Source organism: Mesoplodon mirus (genome assembly GCF_964341445.2).
Source record: "Mesoplodon mirus genome assembly, chromosome: 15".
In the NCBI taxonomy this organism is placed as follows: domain Eukaryota; kingdom Metazoa; phylum Chordata; class Mammalia; order Artiodactyla; family Ziphiidae; genus Mesoplodon; species Mesoplodon mirus.
This window is the reverse complement of record NC_138991.1, coordinates 62,699,340-62,720,707: the sequence shown is the minus strand read 5'-3', so window position 1 is coordinate 62,720,707 and position 21,368 is coordinate 62,699,340. Positions and strand designations below refer to the sequence as shown.

At 43.1% G+C, this 21,368-nt stretch overlaps 1 protein-coding gene across 1 annotated transcript in view; it reads right to left on the bottom strand.

Moving 5' to 3' along the window:
- CREBBP (CREB binding lysine acetyltransferase) overlaps nucleotides 1-21,368 on the bottom strand; it is a 135,717-nt gene that overhangs the window by 56,710 nt on the left and 57,639 nt on the right. Inside the window, exons 3-4 of the mRNA XM_082643822.1 lie at nucleotides 19,631-19,807; nucleotides 152-392 (exon numbers count right to left, since the gene is read on the bottom strand). Of these exons, the coding sequence (XP_082499948.1) occupies nucleotides 152-392; nucleotides 19,631-19,807 (418 nt within the window). The remainder of the gene's footprint in view (nucleotides 1-151; nucleotides 393-19,630; nucleotides 19,808-21,368) is intronic.

Here is a 21,368-nt window from a genome sequence, read left to right as displayed (position 1 = left end):
CTCCTCAGCAGGTCAGTGTCCAGAGGCATCTGACTGGTCGGCGTGTGGGGACGTAGGTGGTGGGAACCTTATTAACAAGAGAGGTGCCTGAGAATAATAGACAAATTTCGTCCTAAGCTCTGCCCCCAGGACTTCAGAAAATGGCACTTACCTTGACAGGCTTTCCCAGCCTGACAATGTGTCATGTGATTCAAAACATTTTTCATGGTTCGACAATGTGGGAGAGAGCAGGCCCGAACCTCTCCATTTGCTTGTTCTCGCCTCTGACATTTATGAGCGTGAAGCAGTAGAACCAGCTGCTGCTGTATCAGTTTGCGTTTTTCAGGATCTGCAGTAGGGCCCGTTGCAATTGCCTGTGAGGGTCCAATTCCCACTGATGTTTGCATCTGAGACTAAAATAAAACAAATAAAAATATTTTAATAAGCTTTCAGAGTTCCAATTCACGTTCATTAATTATTTTTCAAACTAATGTTAAAGCTGATGGATAGTATCAGCCACAGAGAGAAGGCAGCTGGTGAGGTTCTCTTTAGCTCATTGGCAACTTTAAGGAAGATCCAGAGGCACAGAAATAAACCAACTCAGAAGCAAGGCTGGTTAAAGTTCACTTTTGTATGATCATCTGAGAGCAAGAAAGCGATGCTTATTCTAAACTGTAGTAATAAAAACCCAATTCACTCTACAATACATACAAGTGCACGAAAAGCTGTTACTATATTAGGTTCAACCATATGAAACTGTTGTTTCTCTAGGCCCAAATGACCAAACATTGGCAATTTCATATGATTCAACCTAATTAAAAAGATTGCCAAGGCCTGACCAATCACAACCCACTGAGAATATCTGATGGAGCATAAGAATCAGAGCCACCCTTTGGATTTCATAATCTTGTGACCAGAGGGACAATACTTGCAGCATTCATTACCTCTCCTAAAAGAATAAGACAGGACTTCCCGGGTGGCACAGTGGTTGAGAATCTGCCTGCTAGTGCAGGGGACACAGGTTCGATCCCTGGTCCGGGAAGATTCCATGTGCCATGGAGCAACTAAGCCTGTACGCCACAACTACTGAGCCTGCACTCTAGAGCCCGCGAGCCACAACTACTGAGCCTGTACCCCACAACTACTGAAGCCCACGCGCCCTAGAGCCTGTGCACTGCAACTACTGAGCCCATGTGCCACAACTACTGAAGCCCGAGCACTTAGAGCCCGTGCTCCGCAACAGGAGAAGCCACCACAATGAGAAGCCTGCACACCGCAATGAAGAGTAGCCCCCGCTCGCCACAACTAGAGAAAGCCCACGTGCAGCAATGAAGACCCAACGCAGCCAAAAAATAAATAAATAAAATAAAGTTAAAAAAGAAAAAAAAAGAATAAGACAACACTTATCTTGAATACAACCACCCAGTACAATGGTTAATGCTTATGAAATGCTTTGCCTTCCATTAAAGTTTCTATGCAGACATCTGACAATATTTTTTCTAAAAGTATTCAATGATCTGCTAAAGATTCAAAAATAGAGTTTAGCTGTTCTCAGCCTTTCAAATAGGCCAGACCGACCGTATCTCTTAACTGAAAAGAAAATGGAAAAGGTGACCTGTGGAGACCACCTTCTTACTCTTTACCAACTACCAACATTCTTCACACAAATTTACTAAAGAAACTTGTGAAATCAGCGAGATTTAATGTTCCTAATATGTAACAATATAATCCACAGTTCAGGGATTTCTAATCTTCTGCTCTGACAGTCACACTCCTGGCCTGATTTCACAACACTCATGGTGCCTCCCATGAAGTACACCACCACTCTGATTTTCCAAATTAAGAATCAAAATTATACACCTGCAATTAGGGGAAAACCAAGTATAAAAATATTTCTTAATGAACCAAATCTCATTTTTTAAAAGTTACAGGGTTTTGTGCTTTGGTTTTATCTTGATGAGAACTCAGAAAATAAGTGTGTAGAAAAACCGCCTGGCTTTGCTCAGGAGCACAACCCCTGGAAGCCTAACCAGGATCCAAAGCAAAAACAAAGTTCAAGCTGAGAGGTCGAGCTTCCTCACTGGTAGAGAAAACAGCCTCTTTTCCTTATGTCTATTTTTTCCCTGATTATAAAAGCAATATATGCACCCGGTAGAAAATGTGGAAAGCAAAAGAACTAAGGAAATAATTAACATGTGAAATCCTGACAGTCAGGAGTCCACTACTGAAGCGTAGACAGGTTTTTCTTCTTCCAGTCTTTTTTCCTATGCACATGTGTACGTATGAACCATCTGGCTTCACATTTACTCCAGGTTCTGTCCCATACCATTAAGTTGCAGTATGACGTGTAGTGAACATGTGGCTATACACTTGTTTATCCAATCTCCCATGATTAGGCATAAACTGTACCCTCTCCTTTTTTTCTGGTACTTTAAAATAAAGCTCCAACAGCCTGTGACTATGCCCCCAGCAGCATTCAGTATCAATGTTAAATGTTTCAGAACTGATCAACTTATTCCCATGGACTAGAAAGTCCAAGCGGAAATCAATAGGAATAGAAGAATATGGGAAATGTAAGATGATCCTTGTTTAGGTCTCTTCTGCATTTATAAAAATTTCAAACATATGGATAAACAGAGAGGAAATGATACTATTATTACATCTAACAAAAGGATTCTTTTTTAAAAAAATAAATTTATTTATTTATTTGTTTTTATTTTTGGCTGTGTTGGGTCTTCGTTGCTGTGCCTGGGCTTTCTCTAGTTGCAGCGAGCGGGGTCTACTCTTCATTGCGGTGCACGGGCTTCTCATTGCTGTGGCTTCTCTAGTTGCGGAGCATGGGCTCTAGGCACGTGGGCTTCAGTAGTTGTGGCACTCGGGCTCAGCAGTTGTGGGTCACGGGCTCTAGAGCACAGGCTCAGTAGTTGTGGCACATGGGCTTAGTTGCTCTGCGTCATGTGGGATCTTCCCGGACCAGGGCTCGAACCCGTGTCCCCTGCATTGGCAGGCAGATTCTTAACCACTGTGCCAGCAGGGAAGCCCGAAATGAAGGATTCTTTAATATCTGCTAATATCTAGTCCCTATATAAATTTCTCTACTTGCCCCCAAAATGTCTTTTAGAGCTGGTCTGCACAAATCAAGACCCAATTCAGACCCAAACCCTACCTCTGGTTATTGTCTTTAAGGTTCTTCATCTCCTGCCGCCCTCCCCCATTTTCTCATGGCACTGACTTGAAGAATCCAGCCAGTCGTCCTCCTCCCATTTCTTAAAATACAGAAATGCTACATACAAAACAAACATACCATACAAAAATCTGGTAAAAATCTCAACCTTATGATTAAATTGTAAAAGACTTTTTAAAGTTATTAAAAATTAACACATTGCTTCTCATCTGGGATGTTCTTAATATAGCATATTTTGAGCTATACGTGACAGTATATTGAAACCTCAACATGTAGAAATAGCATGGCTGGAAACTATACAGCACATTCAAACCCTGGTCTTTACTTCTATCTGTAGATGCTTAATAAGCTCTACACACTGCTTACATGTGTCTCAAAAAACATAATGGATGGTGAAGCTGAGTCTGCAGCAAAATGGAAGAGAAGACATGTCTCGTGTCCCTGTGTTTGGCCTTCCCCATATAACTCCACGTACTTGCTCAAGGCTATTCCAGTTTGCAAAGTGCTTACAAACTTAGGGCGCATTTAAGTTCCTCCTCTCTCAGACTGGTGTTCAACAAGACAGAAGAGGTGTATGAACTCCTGCAGAAATCTGTCAGAAGCAGCCTTCAGACTACCAACTTCCCTGCTCAGTCCCCACTGTCCAGGCGGGCATGGAGAATGGAAAAAAAGCGCTTAGACAAGAACCTCCCTTTAAACATATAGAACAAAACCTGCATATTCCCCCCAAAGTAATTTATAATTTTATGCAACTTTATTTTTGCAATAGTCAAGAAAATTTTGAAAAACAGTAAGAATGAAGGAGGAATCTATCCTGCCAGATACCAAAACTATAAAGCTATAGATTTCTTTACATAAGTCTAGAAAAGGATACATGTACATATAAAATTAGTGTATTATACAGGTGGTATTTTAAACTGGAGGGCTGTGTCGGCAATCTTTGATCCTTGTACCACCTTAAAATATAAAATAAATTCCAGGTGAATTAAAGTAGATTAAAATGGACAAAAATACTGGAAACAATATTTTTAGTATGACAATAAGAAAAACTTAACATAAAGAAAATCAGAGCAAAATTTAAAAAGTGAAAAACAGGGAAAATGGTTGTTTCGGGGAAGTGGAAACAGTGAGTCAAAAGATAGGGCCATAATTAAAGCTCCTTATATATGTTGCTAAATTGTTTTCCAGAAAGGTTGTGGCACTTTTTATTATATAAAGAACTCAGGGGAAAAAAAAAAAAAAAGATACTACTCCATTAAAAAGTTGGGAAAAAAAAAAAGTACAGATACCTCACAAAATAAATAAACAGCAAACATAAAAAACGTTCTACACCTCGGTGCCAAGACAACTCAATGGAGAGAAGAATAGTCTTTCCAACCAACAGTAATAAAAAGGATAGGACAACCGGATATCCACATGCTAAAGAATGAAGGTGGACCCCTTCTTCACATCATACTCAAAAATTAACTCAAAATGGGGCTTCCCTGGTGGCACGGTGGTTGAGAGTCCGCCTGCCGATGCAGAGGACACGGGTTTGTGCCCCAGTCCGGGAAGATCCCACATGCTGAGGAGCGGCTGGGCCCGTGAGCCATGGCCGCTGGGCCTGCGCGTCCAGAGCCTGTGCTCCGCAACGGGAGAGGCCACAACAGTGAGAGGCCCACGTACCGCAAAAAAAACCCCCCACAAAACTCAAAACTAATCGAAGGCCTAAATATGAGAGCTAAAACTATAAAACTTTTAGAAAAAAATCATAGGAGTAAACCTTCATGACCTTGGATTAGGTAATGGATTCTTAGATATGTCACCAAAAGCACAAGCCACATCAATGAAAAAAATAAACTGGACCTCATTAAAATTAAAAGTTGTTATGCTTTGAAAGATACCATCAAGAAAGTGAAAGACAACCCAAAGAATGGGAGAAAACATCTGCAAATCATAGATCTGATAAGGAACTTGTATTAAAAAAAACCCTTAAAACTAATGATTAAAAAAAAAAAAGAACCCAATTTTTTAAATGGACAAAGGATACGAACAGACATTTTCCCAAAGAAGATATACAAATGGTCAATAAGCACATGAAAAGACGCTCAGCACTATTAGCCATCATCAGAACCACACTGAGGTACCATTTTACACCCACTAGGGTAGCTACAATTTAAAAAACAAGACAGTAACAAGTGTTGGTGAGCATGTGGAAAAACTGGACTCTCACACACTCAACTGGTGAGAACATCAAATGGAACAGCAACTTTGGAAAACACTCTGGCAGTTCCTCAAAAGGTTAAACCTGGAGTTACCATATGACCCAGCAATTCCCCTCCTAAGCATATACACCCAAGAGAATTGAAAACATATGTTCACATAAAAACATGTACACAAATGTTTGTAGCAGCACTATTCCTAACAGCCAAAAAAGTGGAATGAACTTAAACGCCCATCAACTGATGAATGGAAAAAAGTGATATATCCAAAATGGAATATAATCCAACCACAAAAAGGGAAGTACCAATACATGCTACAACATGAATGAACTTCGAAAACATCGTGCTAAGTGAAAAGAGCCAGTCACAAATGACCACGTATTGTATAATTCCATTTCTATGAAATGTCCAGAATAGGTAAATCCATAGAGGCAGAAAATAGATTAGCGGTTGCATCTGGCTGAAGGTCTGGGGGAAATGGAAGGAACTTGCTAAAAGTACAGAGTTTTTTTCTGGGATATGAAAATGTTCTCAAATTGTGGTTGGTGGACTTCCCCGGTAGCACAGTGGTTAAGAATCTGCCTGCCAATGCAGGGGACACGGGTTCGAGCCCTGGTCTGGGAAGATCCCACATACTGCAGAACAACTAAGCCCATGTGCCACAACTACTGAGCCTGCGCTCTACAGCCTGAGAGCCACAACTACTGAGCCCATGCGCCTCAACTACTGAAGCCCGGGCATCTAGAGCCCGTGCTCCACAACGAGAAACCACTGCAATGAGAAGCCCACGCACTGCAACGAAGAGTAGCGTCCACTGATTGCAACTAGAGAAAGCTCGTGTGCAGCAATGAAGACCCAACGCAGCCAAAAAATAAATTAATCAAAAAAGAAAAAATTTTAAAAATAAAATTGTGGTTTGTGATGGTCACACAATACACTGAATGCCATTGAACTGTGCACTTTAAAAGGGGGAAGGAACACTGTATGGGACATGAATTATATCTCAGTAAAGCTGTTTTAAAATGAGTTCTATCTCACTAATCATCAAAGAAATGAAATTAGAACAAAGAGGCATCTTTCACCTATCAATATGACCACGATAAAAAAAAATGGTATCAATGAGGGTATAGAGACAGCAATTTTCAGAGATTTTGGTGATAATGCAATTTAGTATGACTCTGGAAAGCAACATGTATCAAAAAGAAAAATGTGCATTTCTTTTGATCCAGTAGTTGTACTTCTTATAATTTATTATTAGGGAAGTAACTGGACTAGTGTGCTAAAATGTATGTACAAAGACAGCCACCACGCCTTGATTACTTGATTACTGGAAAACTCCTAAATGCCTATCAAAGGTGGACTAATTAAAAAATTATGGCTACAGACCTCATGAAATCATATGCAGTCATGAAAAGTAAGGTGGACCTCAAGTGACCCCAGTCAAAGCCACATGGAACATAAGGGCCCAAAGCCAAGCCCTATCCAAATCCTTGACCCACCAAAAATTGTGAGATATAGCAAAATGATTATTTGAGGCAAACAAAATTAGTAACAATAATGTAGACCTTCATGCTTTCATGAAAAGCTGTCTATAACATATTAAGCTACAAAGGAAAGTTATAAAATAGTACCATAAGGTCATTTGGTTTTTCTTTATTAACTTTATATTTTGTACCTGTTCTTAGAAAAACTTTGTTCTTCTAAGATTATTTGGTGGTTATCTCTGGGCAGGGGTGCGATCGTGTTTATAATTATGTATTGTTTGAACGTTTTACAAGTGTCCACTATTTTTATAAACAAAAAACATTCCACTTTGGGGGGGGATCAGAAGAATCAGTAGAAAACAATGAACAATTAAATATAAAAAATAAAATTGTAAAGGTACTAGAAAGTATTAAATGAATATTTTGTAATGCAAAAGTGGTAAAGGCCTTCATAAAAATATGTAAAGCAGTGGTTCCTAACCAATCCCCAGTAAAACCTCTTCAAATACAGATTCCCCATTTGTCCCTCCCAGAGACTATGATTCACAAATCTGGGGCGGAGCCAGAGGCATTTCTATTTGTTAAAGTTCCACAGGGGGTGCTTTATTATATTTAGCTTTCTACTTTTTAAAGATTTTCCAAAATGAACATGTATGTACCTTTACAGTTAGAATAAAACAAAACATTTAAGAGCAAAAGGGCCACAGGTGATTCTGATGTAGCGGCAGCCATGCATAATGGAAAAGCACCAGGGCCAGGCCACTGTAATGGCAACCAACAAACTAGGAAAAATATCTGAAACACACAAGACAAAGCAAATAACACTGCAGGTACTATTCTTTTTCCTCTCCTTGGCCAGTCTTTATTTCTCAAGGACTTTGTGCCAGGTTCTGTATTCAGTGCCCAACAGCATCAGCTCATTTAATACCCCCCCGCCAAGGGAGGACTAACTCAGGGCCCAAAGTGGCACTGGGCAGTGGTGGAGAGGGGGATCTAGCAGTAGAGTGCCCACCTTTTAACCCTCCTGCTGCCCACCTTGTCAGAGGGTTGCCCACCTTGCTTTATAAAGCATTCTAAGAGAAACTAACAAAAAAACTGGCCAAGGGGCCTCCCTGGTGGCGCAGTGGTTGAGAGTCCGCCTGCCGATGCAGGGGATACGGGTTCGTGCCCCGGTCTGGGAGGATCCCATATGCCGCGGAGCGGCTGGGCCCGTGAGCCATGGCCGCTGGGCCTGCGCATCCGGAGCCTGTGCTCCGCAACGGGAGAGGCCACAACAGTGAGAGGCCCGCATACAGCAAAAAGAAAAAAAAAAAAAAAAAAAAAAAAAAACTGGCCAAGGACAGGAACTAAGCAACTCAAAAAATAAAAGCATACTAAACATAAGTACTTTAATTCTTACCAGTAATCAAGAAATGCAAATCAAAATAATAAGACACCGTTTCCTCCTATCAAAGGACAGAGTGATAATCCCCAGCCTTGGGAGCATTGTGCGATATTAGTGACCTGGTTTGTGGCTTTTGTTGGAAGGCAATATAAAAGTATCCATTAAAGGCCTTAAAATATATGAAATTTGCATTTCAGTCATTCCCATCAGATCACATGCAATTCCTAATCATGGAAGGGGGAGGTTACCACGGCATAGGAGTCACATTGGTGCAATCGTGACCCCCCCCCACCCCTGCCTGTCAACATTTTGAACGATGAGTAACAGCAGGTGAACACAAAGCACATGATCTAAGGGCTGTGGAGGGTACAGCCCACTTACCCCTTTTCAGTCTTTCCTAGATCTTTGCTCTTTGCATGTGTCACTTGTCACCATAACTCAACCATCATTTACACCCCTGTCCATCACACGACCTTGAAACGCAAACATTTTATATTTATTGTGGTGTATTCCTTAATTTTTAAAGGAGTTTGATGTATTTTTATTAGGGTTATGCTATTGTTACACAGGTTTGAGTAATCAGCACCCACCCCATTTTTTAAAATGCCCTTTATTCTATCCTGAGGATAGAATCACAGATATGCACAAGGAGTATGTATAATGAAGTTTATTCTGGCATTCTTTCTAGAAAAGGAAGATATTTTCCATGAAGTGTCGAGGAACAGATTATAATGTCTGCAAAGGACTCTGTAATGCAAACAGTAAGAAGCAGACACTGACCAAGACAGAAGAGGGAATGAAAGTGCTTCCTCCTGCCACACAACCACTGCCCCCAATTCATGTCGGGCTGGGATTCCTAGAGATGGCCCTTCAGGATCAACCTGACCCAGACCTTCTACATTACTGATGGAGTCCAGACCCACACTCCTCTTGACATACTCCCCTGGCCCACCTGGAAACTTTACTTCTTCCCAACCTCCACTTGAAAGTCAGAAAATGACAAGAAAGCAAATACCAGGTGGGACAAAGCGTTGTTCTGCAATATTTACTTGTTCTGATTCCCCCAGAAGGACCCTAGAACAGCTGGGTACACAAAGCTTTGCAGTCATAAAATAAAGAATATGCTCATTAAATGCAGAGCTATCAAACTAGGAAGAAGTGATAATCACCTGAGATGATAAAGATCAATTGGTAAGAAACAGAACATAGTTGTTTAGACAGAAGGAATAATGTTTCTTGTGTTTTCTCCTTTTTGCTTGGTGTTTGTTGATTTTTTAAAAAATAAGATTACCTTACAATTTAAGATTTAAATTCAACAGGGAAATAATTTAAAATGAGCAAGCTGGACCAGAATGATTTCTAAGCAATCTTCCAAATCAGAAACGCTGTGATTTCACAGCAGAAAACAAATGGCTAAGTCAAGAAAAAAAACTCGATGGGTGAGCCAGAGGGCAAAGGCACAGGACTGACAACTGGACAGACTCACTCTCTCCTCTGCCCTAAGGTCACTCCTTCCGACCCAGAGAGTCGGTCTGCCGTGGAGGGCTGAGTGGTCAAATGCACCTGTGCAAAGAAACCCTAAAAGGTAAAAGCTGCTGAATCTATTCCAACAGCCAAGGTGACAGGCCAACCAGACCAGCAGGTCTTAACTGAGGTAAGGGGTCTTCACAGCATCAGGCCCATTCGCCAAATGAGAATTACCAATCTACTAAAAACTTTTAAGGAATAATCTTCTTGACCATCAATATATACGAACATATTCTTCAAGAACATTTATTACAGTAAGTTTTTGATAACTTGGCAAATTAATCATTTGACTGAAAAATTAGTTTTTGGTGACTTGAGCCTTAGGGCCATTTCAGATAATTGTGGAAAAAAGTAAAAAGAAGTTAGGGTAATTAGGGCTGCAAAAAGACTGCTGTGGTTCTTCAGACACAGTATTGCACTTACATCTTTGGTAGCTACGTCTATCTCCTTCCAGATCCATTAAATGTGCTATCTACTGAGTTCTTCTTCCTTTTAAAAAATATATATTTTATTTTTTATTAAAAATTTTTTTTAATTTATTTTTCATTTTTTTAATACAATCTTTTAAGGTGTCTACTGAGGTCATCTTAAAATGGTCACTTCATTTTCCAGAAACACCTGTATTTGCTGCTATCGAGCAGGCAGAAATTCCAACACTAGTATGTGGTGGGCGCAGCTTGTTTAGACATGAAGAACCTTCCTACCGAGTCTCTACTTTACATGAAGTGAGAGGGCTGAATGTCTCTGGAGATAATTTATGTTGTTTTACCCAGAAAGTTTCATTGAAGAAAAGGCTACATTAATTAGACCCTAGAAAAGACACTGTTGGTTAATGGAAACTCATCTTGGAAAGAAGTTAAATGATCTTGATTGAGTACTTGCAATACGTACAGTTGGTTCCTAATATCAAAGAATACTGTTAATTTTTCTCCATTTATAGTTTCCTGATATTCGCAACGCATCATATTTTGTGCTTAGGCTATGTTTCCTAGCTGATATTTATTACCAAAACAAAAGAGGATGAGTTAAAACAGTAGAAAGGATTTATACAGGTACTAATAAGAATTTTAGAACTAAAAGCTATTCTTCTAAGGCCTCACACATTTTCTCAGAGATCTTCAAGTTACAGGTGAAGGCAGTAAGTTGAGAATACGAAAGGTAAACTCCTAAAATTACAAAAACACTTGGGTGGCTAATAATTACAGGCAAGCGCTCACTTCCCAACCTTGTCCCCTGTTTTCCAATTCAATTACTGAGGCATAATTCATAGCCACAGAGTGATTTTATACAGAAACTGCTCTCATGGTGAAGAGCTGACAAGACTCTTCACTCGTCGTTTCCAGAGAAGGACGAAAGTACGGGGAAGCACTCTCCCCAGTCCTAGGGTAGAGGGAAATACTAGACCACCAGTGATTTTAAATTCACGCTTGTGAAGTACAAGGAGCTAGCGGACAATGGTATGCGAACATCAGCATCTCCGCAGGGCAACTAAAACTGTGAGATGAGCCAATCAAAGACAACAACAAAGAGGAGACCCTTGGGTCCACAAAGTTCAATCAGTTCAAGTCTTGCTCCCTCAGTGATCAGAAACTGGACATGGGAGGACAGAAAATCATAAGAGAATAAGACAGAAAAGGTGGAGGGAGACAGGGAAGCCTTCTGAAGTACTGAAGTGGACTCAAGACTAACAAAGTAGCCCACTCCACAGTGGGGCGGCCGGCATCAGGTCACTGACACTGCAGGGAACAGTGGCTCTCAAAGACTAATCTACATCAAAATCACCGGAGGAGCTTATTTAAAGCAGCAGTTCCAGTGCAAAAGAAAGAACAAGTCCATCTATTTGGCAATTATCCTGAACCACCTTACAGGGAAGTAGGTGGCACACCCTGGAAAACTGAGAAAGAAAAAAACTAAAGTTTCACAAATAACAGTGACAGACAAGAACACAGATTCCTCACCCTCTTCTAAGAGATTCTGAACCAGGAGGACAGGGTGGGGCCCAAGAACCAGTCCCACTGATGCAGTGGGTCCACTGACATGCTGAGAAACAGAGAGAACTAACCCCAAAACACACAGCTTGCCCTGGAAGAGCCGTAGCTAATGGCACTACCCCATATCTTTGTTATTCTGGCAGGACACAGAACACAGTTCTACAACCCTCCTCTGCATGGATAGTCAGTACCAGCGACACTTTCCTTCACTTTAGAGACATGAATCAGCAGCTGCCTGGGGGCCTCGTCCAAAGCCTCCAAGTTCAAATTCTCTGACGCATGACCAAAATCCTAACACCATTCTCATGAGCTATTTTATTTTATTCTTCTGTGAGCAATTTTAAATAAGCAGCACTACTGATGATTTTCCTCCATTACAACTTTAAGAATGGCAAAGTCTCCATAATACAGTCCTTAGTTTTTCTCAAAACAACAAAAAACCCCAACACGTATGAACTTTCTATTAGAAATAACCCTTGTAAAATAAACTCAAAATGGATTAAAGACCTAAATGTAAGGCGAGACACTATAAAACTTTTAGAGGAAAACATGGGCAGAACACTCTTTGACATAAATAACAGCAAGATCCTTTTTGACCTATCTCCTAGAGAAATGGAAATAAAAACAAAAATAAACAAATGGGACTTCATGAAACTTAAAAGCTTTCGCACAGCAAAGGAAACCATAAACAAGACGAAAAGACAACACTCAGAATGGGAGAAAATATTTGCAAACGAAGCAACTGACAAAGGATTAATCTCCAAAATTTACAAGCAGCTCATGCAGCTCAACATCAAAAAAACAAACAACCCAATCCAAAAATGGGCAGAAGACCTAAACAGACATTTCTCCAAAGAAGATATACAGATTGCCAACAAACACATGAAAGGATGCTCAACATCACTAATCATTAGCGAAATGCAAATCAAAGCTACAATGAGGTATCACCTCACACCGGTCAGAATGGCCATCATCAAAACATCTACAAACAATAAATGCTGGAGAGGGTGTGGAGAAAAGCGAACCCTCTTGTACTGTTGGTGGGAATGTAAACTGATACAGTCACTGTGGAGAACAGTATGGAGGTTCCTTAAAAAACTAAAAATAGAACTACCATATGACCTAGCAATCCCACTATTGGGCATATATCCTGATAAAACCATAATTCAAAAAGATTCATGTATCACAGTGTTCACTGCAGCTCTATTTACAATAGCCAGGACATGGAAGCAACTTAAGTGTCCATCGACAGATGAATGGATAAAGATGACGTGGCACATATATACAATGGAGTATCAGCCATAAAAAGAAATGAAATTGAGTTATTTGTAGTGAGGTGGATGGACCTAGAGTCTGTCATACAGAGTGAAGTAAGTCAGAAAGAGAAAAACAAATACTGCATGCTAACACATATATATGGAATCTAAAAAACAAAAAAAAAAGGTTTTGAAGAACCTAGGGGCAAGACAGGAATAAGGACACAGACGTAGAGAATGGACTCGGGAACACGGAGAGGGGGAAGGGTAAGCTGGGACGAAGTGAGAGAGTGACATGATATATACACTACCAAATGTAAAATCGATAGCTAGTGGGAAGCAGCCACATAGCACAGGGAGATCAGCTCAGTGCTTTGTGACCACCTAGAGGGATGGAATAGGGAGGGTGGGAGGAAGACGCAAGAGGGAGGAGATCTGAGGATATATGTGTATGTATGGCTGATTCACTTTGTTATAAAGCAGAAACTAACACACCATTGTAGAGCAATTATATTCCAATAAAGATGTTAAAAAAAAAAAGAAAGAAAGAACCCTTGTAGGAGACCGCACTGGGGAGCCCCACAGAAGACTGTGAGAGAAACTAATGATGAGGCCCCTTTGGTCACCAAACTTTCTTAGATTAGATAAACCCAAGATGTGTCCCACTTCGAAACACTGCTCCTTTAAAACAATCTCAGACCCATCATGAAGGTCAGCAATGACCTAATTGACAAATCCAGTGCCAACTGATGTCTGTATTTCCCTCCTTCCTGCAAATGCTCCCTTGCTTTCCGTGTTATGACTTTTTCAGGTGACAATGGCAAGAAGGGTAATGTCACCAAGGAATCAGGTGGCCTCCTCTTCCAGAGGACTGCCCTGGAACAACTCTCCCCCACCCCACGCACTCTCATGCAAATCTCTCCTTCGAGAAGGCCCACATGGACCTTGAAGTCAGGCCACAGAAAGACACCCCAACCTATACCTCTGCCCAAACCTGTTCTTCTTTGTCAGTAAAATTTACATAATTTTGAAATTTTTATATCCATGTGAGCTATCCTAGAAAACTGGATAGTGAATATATATTTAATAGTTGTCACTCTTATTAATTCCAATTATGAACAAGTAACGTAGTTGGTACACATACTGTGTCTTATTAGACCTAAAACTTGTTTCTAAAATACATCCTGATTTCAAAGATGCTACAAATGTGAAAAAAATTTGCATCTCAGAATCATGAAATACAATGTAATAATATGGTAAAAGTTCTAAGAAGCTTCAAAAATCTGTAGAAAGTTAAGAAATTACAAATAAAATGGCCAAAGACAGAGCTGCAATGAAATCCATGTGAAAATTTAGGGAGATGTGGTATTTGCTTTTGAATATTGGCCTGGGGATATATATGCCCTCAAAAGGACCCCATTTGCAATAGGGTCTCTGAACCTTTTGGAGCTCCAGGCAGCACATCCCAGAGGCAGCCCATAGACCGTGGTGATCAACAGGTCTCCATGACTACAGGCCACACTTAAGTATCACAGAAGATGTTCCACACTTCCTGACTGTCCCACAGATCCCCTGCATATTCCAGCGATGCTCTCTGGCCTTCATCTCACTCACCATCTCAGCAGCCACCATCTCTGCCTGTCCAAACAATCTCCTCTCTCGGCTTCAGTGACATCAGTCCCTTGCTGCCCCCTTTGCCAGCTCCTCCTTGGCCTGGTCTCTCTTCCTGTGCTCCCCTCTGAGCCACGGCATCCACTCCACAGCCCTTCTACCACAGCATGCTTATCGCCAGCTCCCAATGGACAGTGGCTGCCCTACTTGTATGTCCACCCATCTGCCTGGCCTCTTCACCTAGACATCTCACAAGCATCTCAAGAGGAGCATGTCTAAAGTGGAATTACGAATGCCCTCCCCTTCATCACCCTTCTCCCAGTCTGTTCCTCTGCTAGCTCTGTAAATGGTCCTGCCTCCCACCAACTCATCTCACACAGTGACCCCACACATCCACTCTAGTGGCAAATCTCATCTGGTCTCCTGTCCCCTCTGTAATCTATGGCCTCCAGGCCCCCATCTCCGCTAGCCTAGAGCACTGCAGTGGCCATTGCCACCCATGGCCCTCCTTGAGACGGCTCCCGCCCAGCCCCCAATATCCACTTCACACCGCTTTCCTCTCACCCTTCCCACTGGACTTCTGCTGGCTCCTACACAAGCCAACGCTCTCCCAGTGCCCTGGGGTCTCCGTGGCTTCTGCTCATCCTTCCAATCTTGCCCTTAAAACCCCCTACTTGGTGCGGCCTTCTCTCTGACGGCTCCACCTAAGGAGGTCCCTGTGTCAACCTCAACCTCTCCGTGCTACTCAGACCTGTTGGGGCAGTTTGCATTGTAATTACTTGTTTTCCATCACCACCTCCCCCAATTTCACAAAAGAGGGGTGAGCTCTACGTTAACTCACACCCGCACTCCAGATGCACCTGGGCTCAGAGAAGGTACTCAACAAATGAGACGAGTTAACGGAACGGTCACATCTCCTCGCGTCCTGAGCACCACCAGTGCTGCGGCAATCCTCTAGGAGAGGAGACAAGCATGAGTCCCTTGGCCCGTGACCAAGTGTCAATCGTCCCACAGAGAGCTCAACCAGGGCACCAGGTGATTCGGTGTCAGAGTCCTGAGCTCAACTGTTTGGCACACTGAACCTAGCTGGGCTTTAAAAGACCACTCCCCAAAGCATGACAAAAAACACAAATATGTTCAAGGCTCCAAATTTTTCTTTTTTTTTAATTAAAGAAATCTAGATCTTTGGTAACGGCTCTCCCTCACTGTACAAAAACCTCTGGGCTCCAAGGGGCCAGAAACAATTTCGAAAACTCAAGGAAGACAACGAAACATGTTTGAGGAACTGCAAATAAGCAATGTAAACACACCCCAAAGGGCTCGGAGACACTAAAACATGACACCAGGACATACTGAAGGAGCTTTGGGCCTTGCAGACAAGAAGTTACATAGCCCTGAACGAACCTAAAGCCCTCAGACCCTCAGCCTCTTCATCTGTAAAATCGGAGGCGCAATGACGTCTTTCAAGAGGCTGTCGAAAGAATAAGGTAAAACACAGGGTGCGAAAGCACTTAGAAAGATATTAGGCAAATTATGTGCACTTGCTGCCCTGCTTCTCTGTCAGTCCCCTCTGGTTCCTGTGCTGCGCCCAATAGCGTGAAGGCTGTGGCTGGGTCACCTGGCCTGGTGAAGCCTGCCCCGAGCCCCGCGGTAAACGTCTGAGGACTTCACTCCAAAGGCACCAGCTGTGGATCTCTCCAAGAGTCCACCCGTGCCCCTGTGGGAAAGTGGTGGCTAGGCTCCCATACACCAAGATACTTCCCCAGTTCACCATGCGGGTAGCCTGATAAGGCCAAGGCCGGGGGAGAGTGGGAGAGAACTGGTTTTATCTGTTAGATGTCACAGACAGAAGGATGAGATGTTATTGCTACTGCCTCCCGCAACCATTCCCCGGAGCAGGGGCTTTCAACTGGGGCCAACTATAGGGGGGTCAGGGTGGAGGGCTGTGAGCATTGAGTGGGTGAAGGCCAGGGATATTGCTAAACATCCCACAATACACAGGATGGTCCCCACAACAGAGAAAGATCCCACCCCAAACGTCAACAGTGCCAAGGGAGAGAGAAGCCTTCCCTAGTCCAAAGGGCTCCAGCTCAGGCACAGGTGGAGGCAACCAGAAGCCTCTTTCCAGTCTGGTCCGAACCTGCCCTTGACAAGCACACCACTCTCAGGAATTCAGTCCCCTGGAGCTGCAGAGGTAGGCAGAGGAACCTGCAGTGAAAGGATTCTGCCACTAAGTTGGGGGTTAAAGGAGAAAGGATAAAAAAGTGGGCCTGGAGAAGATTTAAAAAAAGAAAAGGGAAGAAAATGTTAGGTCAGGGTTTCTCAGACTACAAAACACAGAATGTCTGTGAAAAGCAAACACTCTTACTCTGAAGCCAAAATGTGCTCCAGGTCACTGACCAAACCCAGGTGACAATCAACAGTACTGAAGTCCACGCTACTGCCCTCCCAGTGAGGACTGGAAAAGGAAAGTAGGCGAGAACAGGAAGAGCAGGGCTGGGAATCCTGGCCTGCCGCCCCCAGGGCTGAGAGGAGCCGCGTGAAGGGAGCAGTGGGCTTTGTTGTAAGTTCTGGGTCTGTATGGCCGGGAACAAGGCAATCCTGGCAACAAAAAGTTACTGGAAGGAGAGAAGCAGATCCAGGCAAGTTACAGGGGGATGATCAGAAGAAGAAATAAAGAAGTAAAAACTTGAAGCAGCTTGAAAACAGATCTCATTGCTTGTGCCCTTGAAGGAAGAATGTAGCAAACTGAGACCGAATCTGATTAGGATACCTCGGGAATCTGATTAGGATACCTCAGTATCACTCCCTTTTCTGATTTTTTTTTTGGGGGGGCTGTGTTGGGTCTTCGATGCTGTGCACAGGCCTTCTCTTGTTGTGGTGAGTGGCGGCTACTCTTCGTTGTGGTGCACGGGCTTCTCATTGCAGTGATTTCTCTTGTTGCAGAGCACAGGCTCTAGGTGCATGGGCTTCAGTTGTTTTGGCTCGCAGGCTCTAGAGCGCAGGCTCAGCAGTTGTGGCACACGGGCTTAGTTGCTCCGCGGCATGTGGGATCTTCTTGGACCAGGGCTCGAACCCGTGTCCCCTGCATTGGCAGTCAGATTCTTTTTTTTTTAATTTTTAAAAAATTTTTTAATTAGTTTCTGCTTTATAACAAAGTGAATCAGTTATACATATACATCTGTTCCCATATCCCTTCCCTCTTGGCGTCTCCCTCCCTCCCACCCTCCTTATCCCACCCTCCAGGCGGTCACAAAGCACCGAGCTGATCTCCCTGTGCTATGCGGCTGCTTCCCACTAGCTATCTACCTTACGTTTGGTAGTGTATATATGTCCATGCCTCTCTCTCGCTTTGTCACAGCTTACCCTTCCCCCTCCCCATATCCTCAAGTCCATTCTCAAGTAGGTCTGTGTCATTATTCCTGTTTTACCCCTAGGTTCTTCATGACATTTTTTTTCTTAAATTCCATATATATGTGCTAGCATATGGTGTTTGTCTCTTTCTGACTTACTTCACTCTGTATGACAGACTCTAGGTCTATCCACCTCATTACAAACAGCTCAATTTCGTTTCTTTTTATGGCTGAGTAATATTCCATTGTATATATGTGCCACATCTTCTTTATCCATTCACCCAATGATGGACACTTAGGTTGTTTCCATCTCCGGGCTATTGTAAATAGAGCTGCAATGAACATTTTGGTACATGACTCTCTTTGAATTATGGTTTTCTCAGGGTATATGCCCAGGAGTGGGATTGCTGGGTCATATGGTAGTTTTATTTGTAGTTTTTTAAGGAACCTCCATACCGTTCTCCATAGTGGCTGTACCAATTCACATTCCCACCAGCAGTGCAAGAGTGTTCCCTTTTCTCCACACCCTCTCCAGCATTTATTGTTTCTAGATTTTTTGATGATGGCGGCAGGCAGATTCTTAACCACTGAGCCACCAGGGAAGCCCCTTTTTCTGATTTTTAACGAAAACAAAGAGAAAGAGACCCAACTCTTCCTGCTTCCAGCAGCCTCAAAACTTCTAAGTACTGTAAGCAGTCAATTCCTTAGTTTTGGCAAATGTACCAAGGTTACAGAAGATGTTAACATCAAGGGAAGCAGGTGATGGAGATAACAGGAATTCTTGGCTGTATCTTTACAACAAATACTTCAAATTAAAGTTTTTTAAAAATCAAAAGACAAAAAGCAACTTTTTCTGAACATAATCCCCCAGCTTTCTTCTGAGCCTTCCCAAATCACTCTGCACAACTATGTGGATGGCAGCCCTGGCAGGGCAGGCCCAGGGGAGAGGAGAGTGGCTGCTCCAGGCCCTGACCCATCGCTAAAGGCACATCAGAGACGCAGAAGCCATGTATGCACGGTGAGGTCTGACAAAAGAACACACTTTCCCTTAGCGGCCAGAATCAAAAGAGATGCCATTTTGTGGCACAAAAGGAGCTATTTTCTCATTAATATCTGGGTTAGTTAGGATGAGAGTTCCAAGGGTAGTTTCTATTTTATAGGTAGGAAATCTCAGGGAGAATGAAGACATGTGAAACCATCTGTCAAGTCAGACAGGACACACACATCTCACAGACAAGGTACAGTTCTCTGAAGATAAATGTCCTTCGTAACAGAAATGGATGGACTTCTACTGACAGCTTCAACCACTAACAGACGGGAAGTGTAAAAAAGCCCATCTCTCCAATTCTCTTGACTCTACTGCTGAACCAAGAGGGTGACTGGAGGAAAGTCAAAATGACTAATGGACATGAACCCTCTCCCTCCACACAGGGACCTCGGGAGGACTAGCTGAATCATCTTAACTATTAACTAGCCCCTTACGGGCAGCTCATCACAGAAAATTAAACTCACTGAGAGAGCGTTCGCATAAGAAATACAGGTTATTTTCCTTTCACCCATGACGCACTTTTAGTTGCAGATCTTCACTGTTAGCATGATAAAATCCACACAGCAAAGCACCCACTGGAGACCCACAGCTCTCAGACCAAGGGCAACTTACCATGTTTGGCACATTGGTGACTGAAGCATTCTTGATGTCTGCAGCGAAGGGAGGCAAGCTGTTGACCATGCTCTGCTTGCTGGGCAGCTGAGGGTTCACTCCAGGGGCTCCCATCTGCTGCCCTCCAGTTTGACTAAAGGGTTGTCCAAATGGACTTGTGTTACCAGTCATTCCCATCTGAAACAAAAAGAGCAACGTCAGCCATCCCGACGCGACCACATATGAAAGGAAGAGCCTCAGAAATGCTCACTTTGACCCACTGAAGCAAAAATCATTACTTCCTGTAAAATCTTCATTTCAATTATAAATTAAAGGCTCATTCTCAGGGTTCACAATTAGGATTATGAACAGAGCAACTTGCTCAAACAGCTACAGACTAAAGGCAGGAGACTAGTGAAGCTGCTCCCAACAACCCCATCTGTCCCCTCCTCCTAAATATCATCCCAAGAGCCAGCACTTTTCCACCCTTACCCCTCAGCCATACTCCTCACGCCAAGTCCCCTACCCTGAGAGTGGCACGGACCCATTAAGATCATTTGGAAAACAAAACCTTCCAGAATAACTGACAAAGGGGAGCTCCTTCAGTTTAATCCTTAATTACTCTATAAGTAATTAGTTTCTTTCAGCTACCACCCCCCAATCAGATTTAAGTTTCCATTAGTTTATAATGTCTGGGATCTGCTTTAAAACCTAGTGAGGCAAGGGGTGTAGCGTCGATGAAAAACGACTGGACAAGCGTCGGTGACTCCTCACCAGGGGGCAGGTGTGTGGGGGTGTTATACTAGCCCTCTAATATTATACGTATTTGAAGTTTTCCATAATAAAGTCTTCTTTTAATTACAGTGAAATAAAAGAAACTGTATAGTAGATAAAGCCAAGAATGGAAAGGAGGAACCCCACCTATGCCGCAGGGTGGGGCAGCAACGAACCACAGAAGTCAGAGATCCCCTCCAGTCAAAGAGACCCCGGCGAGGTTCCTGCCAGACCCCTCAGCTCTAACCTCCACATGCATGAATCCGGGAATCCCCACAGTGATACCCTGCTGCTCAGCCTCCCCCTCTGGAGAAGCAGAGTCTCATTACTAAGACAGTGGCTTTTCTAGTCTGCCTGTTTTGCTCTCTCATGAAGTTGCAACAATTCATCTGCTGCCTACTGCCTGCTCTACTTTTCTGGTGTCCTGGTGCATTTGATGTTTAGAAACTGGGAGGAAGGAGTCTCCTGAAGGGAAGACCCCCCTTCCCTAGGGGAGAGAGTTTCCATTCAAGAAATCACAGCTCGGGCTTCCCTGGTGGCGCAGTGGCTGATAGTCTGCCTGCCAATGCAGGGGACACGGGTTCGTGCCCTGGTCTGGGAAGATCCCACATGCCGCGGAGCGGCTGGGCCCGTGAGCCATGGCTGCTGAGCCTGCGCGTCCGGAGCCTGTGCTCCGCAATGGGAGAGGCCACAACAGTGAGAGGCCCACGTACCACGAAAAAAAATCACAGCTCAGTTCTCTCCACCAACCTCACATGGTGGCTGCACCAGCCCGTTCACGATGGTTAACTCACGTTCCTTCTATGGACCTTTATCTCACCTGAAAGATGAGCATCTTGCACAAGACAACTGCATTACTTCTTTCAGCTCTAAAATTCTAGGCTGCAAACAAACAGATGCTCAACACAATCAACCCTTTCCTGCTGAAATGTCCGCATAAAAACACAAATAAAACCAAACTACTGTAACCAAAAAGGTCTTGTTC